The sequence below is a fragment of the Manis javanica genome, chromosome 9, assembly GCF_040802235.1.
Source record: "Manis javanica isolate MJ-LG chromosome 9, MJ_LKY, whole genome shotgun sequence".
Classification (NCBI taxonomy): Eukaryota; Metazoa; Chordata; class Mammalia; order Pholidota; family Manidae; genus Manis; species Manis javanica.
Genome location: NC_133164.1, coordinates 36,016,261 through 36,031,274, shown reverse-complemented (window position 1 = coordinate 36,031,274; position 15,014 = coordinate 36,016,261). Strand labels below are relative to the sequence as shown.

The 15,014-nt window shown below is 35.7% G+C and overlaps 1 protein-coding gene across 1 annotated transcript; it reads left to right on the top strand.

Annotated features, from left to right (window-relative positions):
- Positions 1 to 473: 473 nt before the first annotated feature.
- On the top strand, positions 474 to 5,254 carry LOC108403962 (uncharacterized protein C2orf78-like). Its single transcript, XM_073213277.1, is given in 9 exon segments — positions 474 to 570; positions 2,519 to 2,898; positions 2,901 to 3,186; positions 3,189 to 3,206; positions 3,209 to 3,668; positions 3,670 to 4,590; positions 4,592 to 4,682; positions 4,684 to 4,892; positions 4,894 to 5,254. Coding segments are annotated over 9 exon segments (2,823 nt in total).
- The last annotated feature ends 9,760 nt before the right edge of the window (positions 5,255 to 15,014 follow it).

Below are 15,014 nucleotides of genomic sequence, written 5' to 3'. Positions count from 1 at the left end.
ATCAACTTCAGAAAAAATGTAACTGTTCAACCTAAATGTTGCTCCTTCCTAAGGATATTAATGAACAGTACATATAATTTAAAATGTGTCATATGTTATACAACATAAATAATTATTTGTTTTTTGTATTAATGAACATCTATAAGAAATGTTAAGATGATATCTCTAACATAAGATCCTGGGGGAAAATGAGGCAATGACACCTGTCCTGTAGGATTCCCTCTTCACAGAGCTCAGCTGTTTAGGTGTTGTTTTAGCTCTACTACTACTCCTTCCATCCAATCCTGCCTTCTTGTTGGGAATCTGACCTCCCTATTGGCTACTTTGTACCTGTAAACTGTCTGCTTTGTGATATCATTCTCCCACCAACCTACAACACCTGGTAGAATCTTGGGGTTTCCATGGAGTTGCTTGTAAATAAACTTGGATCATTGCAAGTGACCAGTGACCAGTGATCTTCATACTAGACACACATGCTCTTTGGCTTCAGCCATTCAGACACTTACAGTATCCTCTCCTCATCTCTTTTATCTATAGTTGTTGTTTCCTCTTCTTATCTGGCCATGTCTGGTAAGGAAAGAGACTTTTAAAAGATTTTCATTAGATTTTTTTTTGTCCCTAAATTTAGTAGCAGCTTTAAAACAGCAGGGAATAATGGGGAAAAGTGTTGAACTAGAAATCTGGAGACCTAATTTCAGTTTTGACTTTGACATTTACTAGCTATGTGACTTTGGACAAGTCATTGACTCTCCAAGAAAATCTGTTTTTTGCCCATCTGTTACATTAGTATGGCAGATTAGTTCTCTCTGGTCCCCTTCTTTTCCAACATTGAATTTTAAAGGACACCCATGTAGAAAATGAAATCAGAGATATCTTGAAAATGCCTCAACAGAAATAGAGAAAACAAGGTGATAGAGAAAACTGGCAGTATATGTTGACATGTATCATCTGTTAGTGGCTTCCCTCCACTAATGTTTCAAATTAACTGTTTTTAATTTAATTATGCTCAAAAAGTACTATCCATACATTTTGGAGTGTTCTATCTAAACTAGGTAAAAAGAGAAAGTAGGGAGAGAGGATAGAGAGTACTGGACTATCAAAAGGAGGTTAGTTCAAGATTGTTTTCATCAGCACAGGCCAACAGGAACCAAGAGGGTAGAGAAAATATAAGAACGAAGGCAAGTATAGAGCAGCTCTCAAGAAAAAGTAGCAGTTTGAGTGGATGTTGAAAGAATCAAATATATTAAATTAAAGCAAAGGCATAGAGTGAAATCTGCTCAGAACAGGGCAGAACACAGTTGATTTAAGCAAATACTTACATGAGTAGACTAAGAAGGAAAGCAAGGTCAGATAGGGTATCACACATCAGAAAAAAAGGAGCTTATCAGAAGTCATACACAATTGTTTGTTTTTTTCCTATTGCTTCTCTGAACCACAGATGGCACCTTACATTTTTTAATATAAACATTTTAGAAGTATGTTTTGGAAATCATGCTTCCCATAAACAAGAAACTAAAATGGTTATCTATGAGAGTGAAGGAAACAGAACCTTCACTATTTTATGTCATTCTGATTTTTAAACTATGTGTATGTTTTGCCTATTAAAAATAAAATTAAGTATTTAAAAAAATTTTATCTCCTAACTTGAATCAGGACTGCTTTTGTGATAAGTAAGTTCCAAGTCAAGACTGCTTTTTATCTTTATTTTTCTTCCTAATACAGAGAGGACACTAATAAACAGCCATTATCTGCTTTTAGATATTAGCTATTCTAAGAAGGAAAAATCGAGCCCCACAACTTTAATTCCACATTTATCTAATAAAATTTTGTGGAGTCCTTTGGGTTTTCCTACATTAAAAAATTTAATTTAATTCTAGCCATGATGGTTTTTCTTGGCTTTGGGGATGACATTTTCCTGGATTTTGAAGATAATTATGATCTAGGCTTTAAGATAAATATTAAAACCTTCATGATACTTTTTAAGTGTTCTTTTCTCTTAAGTGATTATATTAGTTGAAATATACATATTTCTATTAGGCAATATCTGTTACTTGCTGGCTAATATTCAGACAGCTATGAAAGAGAACAATAATGGAATTTCTTTATACTTAGTATCTTGCTCTCTGCTTTGCACCAGTTTTTACTGAAATATTTGTCTATAAAAATTGTACCTACCTGTACTTCCACATTTATTCCATTTTGCTGCTGTTTATGCAACTTTTTACTGATAATAATGCAGGCTCATAGGGAAGAAGGGAAGGGAGAAGGTTGCTTCTAGCCTAGAGAACTATTAAGAACCCCTCTCCTGGGTCTTCTGCACATCTGCTCAAGCTGGGAGCATGGGCAGTGAGTACCAAAGGATACCAAAGTGCTCTGGCTTTGAGAACCATCAGAAATGGACTGATTCTTGCTATCTCCAGTGAGTTGGTATTATAGTCTTCCTGACAGCAGCAACCTTAAGGTAATGTTACTCCTCTGACAGAGAATTTTCAACCTCACTGATTTTTTTTCCCTGCAGAAAATTTCCATAATCCATCTTTAATTGGAACTTAAAATTCTCTGCAGCTCTCTCTTCCCGTGGTGCGTCATGAGGCTTCTTCCTTAACAGGAAGTGTCTGCGATTTCTCCAGAGTCTCTGCTCTCACTGCCAGTTTGACATGGCTGCTGCCATCAGCCTCTGGCACTTCTTTCCAGCCACTCTTGGGTAGTGCCTACCTTTACCAACATTCTAGCACAACTATGTTGTCTGGAGTTACTAGCCAGAGCCAGATTTCCACTTCAGCTGCTTCCTATCCATGTGTTTTTGCATGGGATACCACGGAAAGCACTGAAAAGAAGTCCTCTTCCCTTGGAGACTTCACTGTGACTGTGACAATGTCTATGGCAACTCTTCCCTTGGAGACTTCACTGTGATTGTCACAGCCATGTCTATGGCAACTCAGCATGATAAGACTTCAGATGTCAATAACATGGTCCCTCTGTATCCATCACTTTCTGCCAGCCTTGTTCAGGGAACACCATGTCAGATTCTAAATCAGGGACATAGTCTGTCCCTTCCTTATCAGGAAGGGAGCCAGGTATATTATTACAATCAAGGCACACTGGGGCCTCTGCTCTCTAGAGAACTTGTACCCTGCCTGCAATCCTATGGCTCTGTGTGATATACAGGAAGTAGGGCCTCTGCCCCTAACCGGAAATGGTGATGGTGCTAAAGAGATTCAGCCCACAGGTACCCTATCATCAGTCTCCACATCTGGAATCTACTACTCTGCATCTGCTCAACCAATCACAGAAAGACATTTTCAAGTGATGGAGACTTCCCTGGGTTTGTAGCCTCCAAGCCAGACATTTTGTCTGCCACAAACTCCAGAATTCCCTAAGACCTGCAGAGGCAGAAATAACCCACCACCTGAGGTTGGGGGCATTTCAGTGATAGCTTCAGTCCAGAGTTCTAGTAATCACTTGGCAATCCCTCCAGCTAAAAATGAGGAACAAACAGAGAATAACAATTTGGAGGATATTAAAAACAAGCTTTCAAAGCCTCTGGATGCCTACCAGATCCCAATAGGAAACCAAGACGATGTACTACTCCCTACACAAATCCCTGATATTCACCAGCTCCTGACCTGCATTGATCCCCTTGGCCAAGAGAAGCAGCCTGGTTCTGAAACATCTGGGAAAGAACAACCTGAGCCTTGAGGACCAAAAGACACTTGGAAGTGAGACTGAATCGAGTGGCAGTTTTGCAAACATTGCTGCCCTGTTGGGGGACAAACACCTTCCTCAGCTCTTCAGTTCCTTGAAAGACCTTGATCAGTCCAAAGGTCCCAAGGTGATCAAAACCCAAGATACCAGAGCCATCAAGTTAAATCAGATGCAGGAAAGGTCATGTACCAAAAAGGGGTCCTCTGGTCAAACCAGGAAGAACAAACATATAGCCTCTGAGCCTCTCAGTGGTGCTCCTAAGGCACCAGAGGGTCTGTTACCAGGGGATGTAAGTATTTGCAATGTTGCAGATGGTGACAAGGCTCCTGTGAACATGGCCAAGTGTTCTAGATGTAAATCTCCAATAACTACATCAAGCTGGAACAGAAAAACTAGGAGCTGTGAAAAAGAAAAGACCAAAAGAACCAGAAAAAGAAAATCCAAGAAAGATGAAGAGGGTGAGCAGTCCGGGAATAAAGTCACAGCAGAAGAAAAGCCAACCATTCCCAGGATGAAGTGGAAGAAAAATCAACCTGAATTCAGCCAAGATAACTTTAAGGAACCTCGAAGCAGGCTAGGCATGCACATACTGGAGTCTGTGCAGGTTTTTCAGGCACTGGGGAAGAAGATTGATAAGAGACCTGGATTCTCTTCTTCCAAGACTTTGGGAAATTCAAGGAACCTTGAAGAACTCCAGCCACTCCCAGCCACCAAACCATGGCTGAACACTCTACATGAGGGTAAAAGTCCTGAGAAAACTCATGTCAAAACCCAGAAACCAGATGGCAGTATCACAAAAGAGTGTCCATCTCCATCCCAGGATGAACTGCCACCTCCTGGAAAGGTCAAGTTGGTGCCTCTGCCTTTTCTGAGTGAGGACAGGCCTGCAGTCCACTGAGCAGAGGCCACAGTCTCTGGCCTCGTACGGGCCAGCTTTGGCTTCCTCTACCCAGCCTGGCTCTACAAACACAGCTCACCCACCCTACTGCAGTCAATTCATCCCATCAAGTTCCCGTATCTTTGACATATCCTGCCTGCTCATCCTTGGGTCTAGTCTCGACCAACTCAACCCAACCAGACCTGACCAACTCTACCCAGCCTAGTGTCACCCAGTCCACTGCTTCTAGACCTGTACCCTACAGAGCATCATCTTGCACTTTTCTCCAGCAGGAGTCCATTCCCACTGCACCAGTCTCCACCCAAGCCTCAAACCCAGCTTCCACCCCAAGAATTCTGCTTCCAACCACATTCATGGAGGAAACCCTATATTTCTGGGCCCGTAATGTCAAAGCCCATCACAGAAGAGCAGAGGCCAGAGCAGGAGGCCATGAAGAGGCAGGCTCAACAAAAGCATGAGAATGCTGCCAAGTCCACCTCTTTGGGCAAAATACAGTTTTTCATTGAGAGGGAAAAGGAAATGGAAATTGCTGACTCCTATGGCTATGTAATGCAAGAGCTGATAGGATTTCTGGTGCTACTTTGGTTATCAGCTGTAGATAGACAGATAAAGTTTCCACATGTAGATAGACAGATATGTTTCCACACATAGACAGATATGTTTCCACACGTAAATAGATAGATACAAGTTTCCACATGTAGATATACCTATCCACACATAAAGTTTCTCTATTTGTTCTGATAATTTTAAAACAATAAAGCAATAAATGTAACAGAATTAATAGAGTAATAAAGAAACCTTTTGAGTTTTGAAAAAATATAAATAAAAATATAAATAAATAAATAATTGTGGCTACTCCTTTACTTCTACTCAATAAAACCAAATGAAAGTTTTAAAATTATTTATTTAAACCTTAATTTTTCACTGGATATTGTGGCCCACTGCCCCCCCAAAAATTTAGACTTGCAGTGAGAAATTTTGAGATCCTGATTCTCTTCTCTTCCAGAAACGCTGTTGGTTTCTCCCTGTTGCCATGGTCAGTCCTCTAAGAGATTTTTCCTTTGTCATTATCCTTCTTGGGCTCATCTGAAAAGTGTTGGAATGTTCTCCTTTGCTAATCTGACCTTGAAGGTTGTCTCTCTTGCATGGTTTGGCAGCCTGAAAGTTGATTCACAGCTCAATGAATTAAAGGCATTTTTCAGTCTGTGCTCTTGTTTCTTTGGTGATATGATTCTCTAACAGGATTTTGATTTATTAATTTCCAGTCAGTTTCTTGCACAAGTGACCATTCTCAAACCTTTTCCTCTTGATATGGTCCTCAAATCCATGTTTCCTTTACTTTACATTCATATGTTTCTCATCCATGGCTACCTTAACACCAAGAGTCTTGTATGGAAAGGTTATACCTTAATATCTTCTTTGACTTCTGTCACTTTTTTTAGCCAAAATGTTTTATTGGTTTCTTACCTTTGAAGAGATTTTTAAAATTCTATCAAAAAGTAGTCTATTTGTCCAGATCTACAAAATTCTGAATTTATGTAATGTTATCTTTCACATTTTGGCTTGACAATTGGTTCATTTCTATCTCATAAATTTTGTAAAATGTAGCCAGTAATACGCAATACACTGACATACTTCTGAAACATTTCCTCTCAAGTTAAAGTAAGCATGAGTCTTGCCTCACAAGTGATCGCACTTGTCCCTTTTACCAAATGTGCTGCACTAGGCAACATGTATCATGGTCTTTCCAGTCCCTGATACTGATTTATTCACTCCCAACCACCTCTCTCCTAATTAACAAATATTTTAGGGTTTTGTTATAACTATACCTCTCTTCTGATAACCTGTTTCTGTTTTAGGTAATTTTAGCATCCACAAATGAAAAAAAAAAAAAACTAATCTCAATTTTTTATATCCCCCCAAAAGGTGTTTATTACTAATATAAAGTATAATGCAGGTTGGGCTATTCTTTTTCTTCTAGTTATGCCTTCTAGAATTAGTTACTTCCAAGATAATCTGCAGCAGGGAAAATGAAGACAAGAAGATTGCATGGTATGATTTTAAGAGCCATACCTATGAGTGGTTTAACTCCTACTGTCCAAATAAAATGGGCCAAAACCTAGTCTTACGGGATCTGCCTAAAAGGAGTCTGGAAAATTCAGATGAACATATGGATCAGTGAGAACTAGAAATGTTCATCACAGTGGTTAATTCATGAAGAGAAAAAGCAATTGTAGCTATAGATGCAAGGCAAATTATTATTGGATACACTGACTGTAAGGCATCTGTGAGATACAAAGAAGTTAAAAAAAATGAACATAGGGTTCATTGAAAAAACAAACTGCTCTAGAACATTTCAGTTTAAAAAGTCTGTGAAAAAGATTCAAACCTCAAAGTCACAGATGCACATAAAATATAAGGTATTCTTAAGACATCAGAATGAGAATGGAAAACCATCTTTGAAGTACAGCTAGCTGAACAACTCATATATCAAATCTTGGAAGAACTATTTAGAAAACATAAATGGAAAAGTTATTAAGATTGGAAGAGATATAGCCATTATGAGCAGAAAATACATTTATATTAAAGAAAATGTATTTATCTATAAATCTTTTGGAGAACAATTTTTAACCACAGTGATTTTTAGAAAATGACATTTCACCATATTACAGATGGTAAAGTCACTATATTTAGAAATACTTAATGAAACTTTTAAGTCTCATTTTAGAAGACCATTTTGAAAAAAAAATCCCTCCAAGGAAAGAAACTTATTATATATATAAAATACATATCTTTAATGATGGATGAAAGTTTCTTTTCCTATATTATTATATAATAATTTTGAATGTACAATACACAAATGCATAGATTTTCATGTTAGAAATGTTAGAGTATTTGGGTTGCAGAAGCATTGTACACTTGACAGATACATTTTTTGTTTTACTTTGCTATGTTGTTCTGTGAATGAGAAATGATCTTGTATAAGAATACACAATATTTAGGAGAAAAGAAAGGAATGATATTCAATCTAGTTTACAGGATACTTGTAAATGTCATTCATATATCCAAGACCAACTTTAATACACCAAGAGAACAGAACTTTGCTATGAAAAAATGATTGCTAAGCAGCAACTTGCAGATTATATGTCATCTATCATCTTCTTGAAGACTATTTTGACATGAAGTTTAATTTGAGACATCAGTTAGCATTTAAAAAAAATACTACAATCCTTGTTTCTTACCATCCTTTTCATCAACTGTCAGGAATGAAACTAATCCAAAGTGCTTGTATGGCCTGCAATTTAAAAAATATGCTCATCCACCAAATTCAAATATGCACACGGATCTCTCTGACCATCTCTCTGACTTGCTTAAGAGAATATTTTTCTTACTAAATTAAAAGGTAGGCCAATATTTCTTTCTCAGTTTAAGTATAAGAATAAAAACAATAGCCCTTAGCTATTTCAGACACAATGGAGAATGTAGTAGATATTTTCTAGGGCATGACTACAAAGAGAAGATGAGACTTGATTACATTCAAGACCAAGAATAACATTTAAAAGAATTGAGTTCAGTCCACAATTTTTAACTTTGAAAATAAAAATAAGTTTAATTCTAAGAAAAGTGACATTGTGCAATGTTACACAATAAATTATAATTTGTGGATTGAACATATATTAATAATGGATGTATCAAGGAAATATACACATACTTTTTTTAAACCTCATTTGGAATTTTAATTAGGAATAAGAATTCTAGATTTGTCAAGTATGCACAATATTTTTACAGAGGGGATTTGTATAAGTTAATATCGAAAGGAGGGAAACAGATCTAAATTCATTTTGAAAATTCATAGTTGATTTATGTTTCTCCAGGTAAGGCTCATATTTAGACACTTCAGGATAATTTTTATTCTGAACATATACATAAAAAGTGATAATAGCCTTAGATTGTTTTTTGGAAATTCTACACAGTATGGAAATCACTATATTCCTGAAATGATAACTTACATAATATCCAACTACAGTTACCTGATTTATGTTAATAAAAATGATTAATGGCCACTATCCCTAGGTAATCAAAATTGTTCTCATATTTACATAGTGATGCCCCATTTCTTGAGCATATCAACAGAACCCACTCAAGTGGAAAATAAGCCATCAGCAGTAGTAATTTGTATTCAAAATTTCTTTAAAATTCCAGCAGTGAGATAGACTCCCAAGAAAACAAATCAGAGAAGGCATGAAACATATAAGTTTATCATTTCTTCATCACTACAAACATTATTAAATGCCTATTTACACGTGGGAATCGGACTTTGAATTTCTATCATTTGATACATTATAGCAACACCTACAAAACTAGGAAAATCATTGGGTTACAACTTATAAGACCTAACATTTAGTAATGGTTCTACTAACCAGCACTACAGTTTCTCGTAAATCACTTAATCCTTTTGGAAACACTATAAATGGATTAGCTCATTTTAAAGAATTTCTTTATTATTTTATGAGCTCCTGATTCTCTTACTAGGTAATTTTTAAATAATTGTTAAACAAAAACATCTTTTAAGAACTTGACCTACTACATCTAGCTGAATAGAATGATTAAATGCATTTTATGCAATGCTGGAAGGAGAATTATATTTTATGAAATAGTTGTACTCTTCCTTCTTACATTGTATCTTAATTTATATTGTGCTGATACAGAGGCACTAAAAATACAGAGCACAGGTTAAGAGCATGGATTCAGGAGCTGGGAAAAAGTATGTGTGAATTCCAACTCTGATACTTATTAGCTCTATCATCTTGAAAAGGTTATTAAAACCCTATTAGTTTTCTCACATGTGAAATGGAAATACTAGTACTTAGCTCATATTATTGATATAAATAGTAAAAAATAGAGCCTATTGTAGCTTGTGTGAAGTGTTTCTATGATTATTACATTTATTTTCCCCACATTATTAAGGGTTACTAAAAGAAAAGAAATACTTTTTTTGTCTTAAATAACTATGCATTTGAAGGTGATTTTCTATATGCTTTCAAAGAAGTAAAGCAATACATATTTAGTTTTTTTCTTTCTATTTCAGAAGGCCTAGAGAATGGAATTGTGTGAATTTTGGAACATTTCTCTTATTTTCTTATGTAAGTTCCAATTACTTTTACTTTTTGCCTTCTGCGTTATCTAGAGAATGCTGTGAGAACAGTAATCACACTGTGAATACTTATTACTTTTTATTATATTGCATTTTTTTCAGTTGAATTAAAGTTCCTATATAAAGTAACTGAGGATTAGATGTGTTTTGACAAAAAAAGGTATACAAGGAATCCTAGCTGTCTCTAGGCTAGCTAGATAAAATGTATAATACAGAGTGAAGTTATTTAATACTTACCTAACTCACCCATAGGGCCTCAACAAACCAGATACAGAAGGTAGAGAGCTATTTCAATGGAGTTGGCAAGAAAAGAAATGTAGTGGAAATGGCTGTCATTCTTTGCCTTGTAGTCTTGGGATGATTGTCTTAATTCTTTGAAAATGGCTGGTAATAGATGAAGTGATAATGACTTACTTTGTATCATGGCTTGACTCTATTGTGGCTGTCCCACTTTAGCTATTTGTATAAGGGAGAAGATGAGTACATTTAGGCCTTAGAGCATTATATACAAAAGCCTTATGTAGGCCACATTAGCCCCTTGTTTCCTATGTCCTTTTAAGAATGTCTACCATGGTAAGCCACTATTATTGACTGAAAACTTTTCTATTTTTTATATATGACTTAAAATAAAAAGAGGCTAACAACAGTGCCTATTGTTTTGAAAATCTTGAAATGACTAACTGTTGGAACAAGCATAAGTAACAAAATAAATGTCAAATATTGAATTGGCCCCATTAGATCCCTTTTTCTGTACCTGAAGATAGGACATAGCTTTATTAATTTTCATTTGGAAATGTGGACTTCTTAAGATACTGAAGCTTGACATATAAAGAGAATGTCAAAACTTTTTCTGCATGTTACCCATGTCTTAATGTTAATCTGAATATAGTCAGCTATGGCTTCATTGTTCAAGACATGGTCTATTCTGAGAAAATGATACTGATAAAGGAATATGGACATATTCCCTCTTTAGAATTTCACTAAACACTTTGATTGTAAGGGTAGTCATTTCCTTGATCACCTATTTCCTGGGAGAGTTCTTCAAATGAGAACATGTGAGATTATTTTAGGTTGACAGCTCTCCAGTGGCAGCTTACTTAAACCAGTAATAAGCTCATTAAATCTAAAGATTTTATAGAAACTGTGATAAGAGACACAATCAACTTAAGGGCTTTTCAGGGAAAAAAATCATAAAAGTATACTTTAAAACAACTGAATAAGAGCTACTTGATTGCCATCTTTCCAAGTGCCACCAAGTCACTCTCAGATTGATGGGTAATGATACTAGAAATTCACCAGGCTCACTGCTCATTTCAGCAATGTACACCTTGCTTGGAATGCTCTTCATTCCTTTCATCTATCAAAATCCTGTCCATTTACAAAAGCTTAGCTCAGTATTTCTTTTCCATAAAAATCTGGGTCTGACAGCTTTCAATAATTTTCTCCTTTGAATTTCTATGGCAATTTTAGTCTCTATAGCTTGTTTAGCATTTCATCACAGGATTTTGTTTTCAAATTCTATTTTTAGTGCTCTTATAATACTGTTTCACATTATTATTTACTAACTACTTCTATTTAGCAGTACATGCCAATTATAGGAGCTTCTCAAATCTGAAAACATTTTGATATTTTATGGATTGAATTTTCTGGAAAACAAACTTAGAGACAGAAATTATTATGTAGGATATGTGTTAGGAAGGTATTTATTTTGGGATAAACATCTGTGGAAGAAGGGGGAGGGGAGGTTGGGGAAAAAAGGAAGTAGGGTTGTAATTTAGTTTTACCATGACCTCAGATGACCCCACAGGGAGTTCTCAAACTAGAGTGGCTCTTCAGAGGTGTCCTACATTGAGACATGGGAGCCAAATCATAGATTTCTCTCACTGAACCATCATTAGAGGTAGGCTGTTCAGTAAAGACGGATGAGGCAGCTTTCTCCAGTTAACAGCAATTTATAAAAGGACTAAAAACTGAGAACTGTCTGCTGACAGTCCCAGCAAGTGGGCAATTAAGTTATTCAGTTCTGAAGAGTTATAGGTGGCACATAACAGTATCCACTACATATCCTTAAGTGACAACTGGAAGAAGAATAAGGAAAAGTCAGGAAAGCAACTCAACTAAATCCATCAATGTCAACAAAGATGCAATATGGTACTATGAAAAACTATGTTAAAACAAATACAGGATGTAAAATGGATCGATATTTGCTCCTTTCTGCAAAACAGAACAATGAGGCAGGATTATTCCGTCTTGAGAGTTCCCCCATGGGATTATGTGAGTTCTTTATCTAGACTACTGAAGCCTAATTTTTTCATCTGCCAGATCTGCTTCCTGTTCATCTCTTACACACTTGACTTCTTAAGAGCCCACTCTATAACAAAATTCCTGCTTGATAATCTGCATCCCCAAATTTAAATTTCATAGCATATAGATGGTTTCCTGGCCTCAGGAAATAGAAATATGGTTTTGTTTCTTCTTTTGAACTTTTGAAGCATTTAGGTACATGAAAAACCTCTCCAAAATAGTAAAGAACTTTGTTTAAAACTACAACATTGAAGGTATGAGGTGAAAGAACCCTCTACACCTATTGCATATTATATTTAGCAAAAAAGTAGACTTTGGACTGTGAAGTCTTTCCTTAATGCAACATCAGCTTCTATTGATAGGACAGTAGGAGGCTACAGCTACATGGTACCTCTTTCTCGAGCATAGGCTAGCTGATCAGTATTACTTTAATGAAATGTCAAGATTCAGTGATAGCCTGCAGATAAAAGCTTCAGTGGAGATCTGAGATAATGAGGTGTTATAAAGCAACATTATATAATGAAAGGGACATGTTGGAAATGGTAGGCATATGAAAGTAAAAGCTATCAAACATCAGAAAAATTTAGAAGGGGGGATGGACACTTAAAAAGAGAATTAGCAGTAGAGAGGTCATATTAAAGGTTCAAGAGACATTGGATCATTGGAAGGGAAAGAAATGGATAAAGGGGTTGGGAACATAACAGATATGATAAATTGGCTTTGAGGCATCATACATATTAAATAAAAGGACAAAACAATAAATACATCAACAGGTAATGGATGGTATTCACAACTCACATTTTAAAATTGTGTACATGTTGTATGTGTTTGCTATGCATATGAGAAGGCAACAAAAATTTGGTAGACAGTACTAATACTAAATATTTACTGAGTGTGTATACCATATAATTTACTAGACATTGGAGATTCAACAGAATAATCACTAATTCAACAAGTATTTATTGAGTGTATACTATGAGCCAATAAGTGTTCTTGAGCGTGAGGGTATGGAATGAACAAAACAGGTAAAAATCCCTGCCCTTCTGACATTTACATTGTTAATAGATAGGTAATTACATTCTTGTAGATCTCTTATTCAGTCACTTTCTAATGTGTCTTTAATATTGCAAAGGCTAAACGATTAACTGAATGCTAGACTCTCTCTAGCCAAGATTCTAGTTGGAAACTAATGTGTACCTCTTGAATGGACTCTCATATAACTTGGTATCAGAAACAAATTGGAAGCTATCTTCTGTTCCTGTTCAGCTCTTTCCTTCTCTCAAGAAAGTTGCAGAACTCCAGTTCAAAGCTAGATGCCAAGAGGCAACTGTAGCAGCAGAGGGAAGACTTGATTCCAGCTCTGGGATGGCAGTTTGATGAGCATGTTCTTCATCTCATGGCATGTGCTGCAGTCTCATGGGTAGTAGATTCCTAGGTGAGTCTGTGTTTTCAATTTTCCAGAACTCTTTCCAGACACAGTTTGGGCCAGTCTTTCAGACACTGGAGCAATGTTGTTAATATCTAAATATCTGTGTAAATTTCTTCTCACTCAAAATACTTGGAGTGGTATCTGTTCCCCTCACTGAACTTGGACTGATAGTGTAAGTACAGCATTATCCTATCACTCAAGATGTTTATAATACAGAAAAATAGATTAGCACGTATCTTTCATTAGGAGTTGGATATATTTTTTTTACTTCATTAGTTTAAGTAGACTGAATCAATCTACATGACAGTAAAATTAATTCAAATACACAGAAATAAGTTTTATTTGCTTTGTTAGATAACTGTAAATAAAACATCTTTTTTTCAGTTATAACTAGGCTCACCTAACTCCAGTTAAAATAATACTGAATAATTCCTCTACTCTTTATCAGTGGACTTTATTGTCCAGTGCAACCAAATAATACAACTGTTAGCAAATTCCTCTTATTATTTGACTTTATCTAAGACATACTAGAAAGCACTTTATATGTGAACATACTAAAGGGTCTTCCCTTTTTCTACTATATTTATAACCCAATAATGTCTTCATTTCTAACTGCATCAGTCAATCACATCTTCATTTATTCCTGGTTCAGATGAATTTCATTTCTCTTTTCAAAGTTAAATGTTCATTTGTATGTAACTAGAATCTATCAGGCTTCATAAACCTTTGTAAGTAAATGGAATCTGTTAAGTGACACAATTTTTCAAATTTCTGTATTATCCTGGCTTTATTATTGAATGTCAGACATGACATTTGCTTATATTCTAAGGTAATGGACCAGAGACAACTTTCTTATCTCCCTTTGAGCCATCTGTTTATATTCCAGAGTATGGACTTTCCCCATACTTCCTAAAGATATGTTTACCTTAGAGAATAAACACTATTTGTCTCTCTCTGGTGGAGGAGCAACAGATGTGATAGCTGCCCTATTTAAGTTCCAAGTCTCATAATTTCATCCTCTTCTGTGGTACAAGCTTCACTATCAACTTAGGTACATCTGGCCTATATCATATCACCATGTGGAGAATCGAGATAAGGTGAACCAGTGACACCAAGATGATCTTTAAGTAAATAAAATAACTCCCCCTGATCTAGAGATGTTGTATTTCCTATCATAATAAATAAATAAATATAGACATGCAAAAACTTAACATGGTCATATTTTCATGAAAGCTTAAATTGTGATAATTGTTTTCTCCCATGAACCTATTAAGAACTCAGCAGTCCTACAGGGATTCATATGGGTTTCCTACTCTTCTACTTTGAAACACTTTTTTAAAAAATCTAATTTTATATTTTAGTAGGTATCATTCTAAAAGAAGTACAATGTAGAATGGGTCTTCAAAAACTCCTAACTACTTTTTGTTCAGTGTTGACTCTGCCTATCACGTATTACTTGCTATGTATTATGCTGAACATATAAACAGACTGAATCTCCTTCCTGCGACACTTTCCTATAAAAC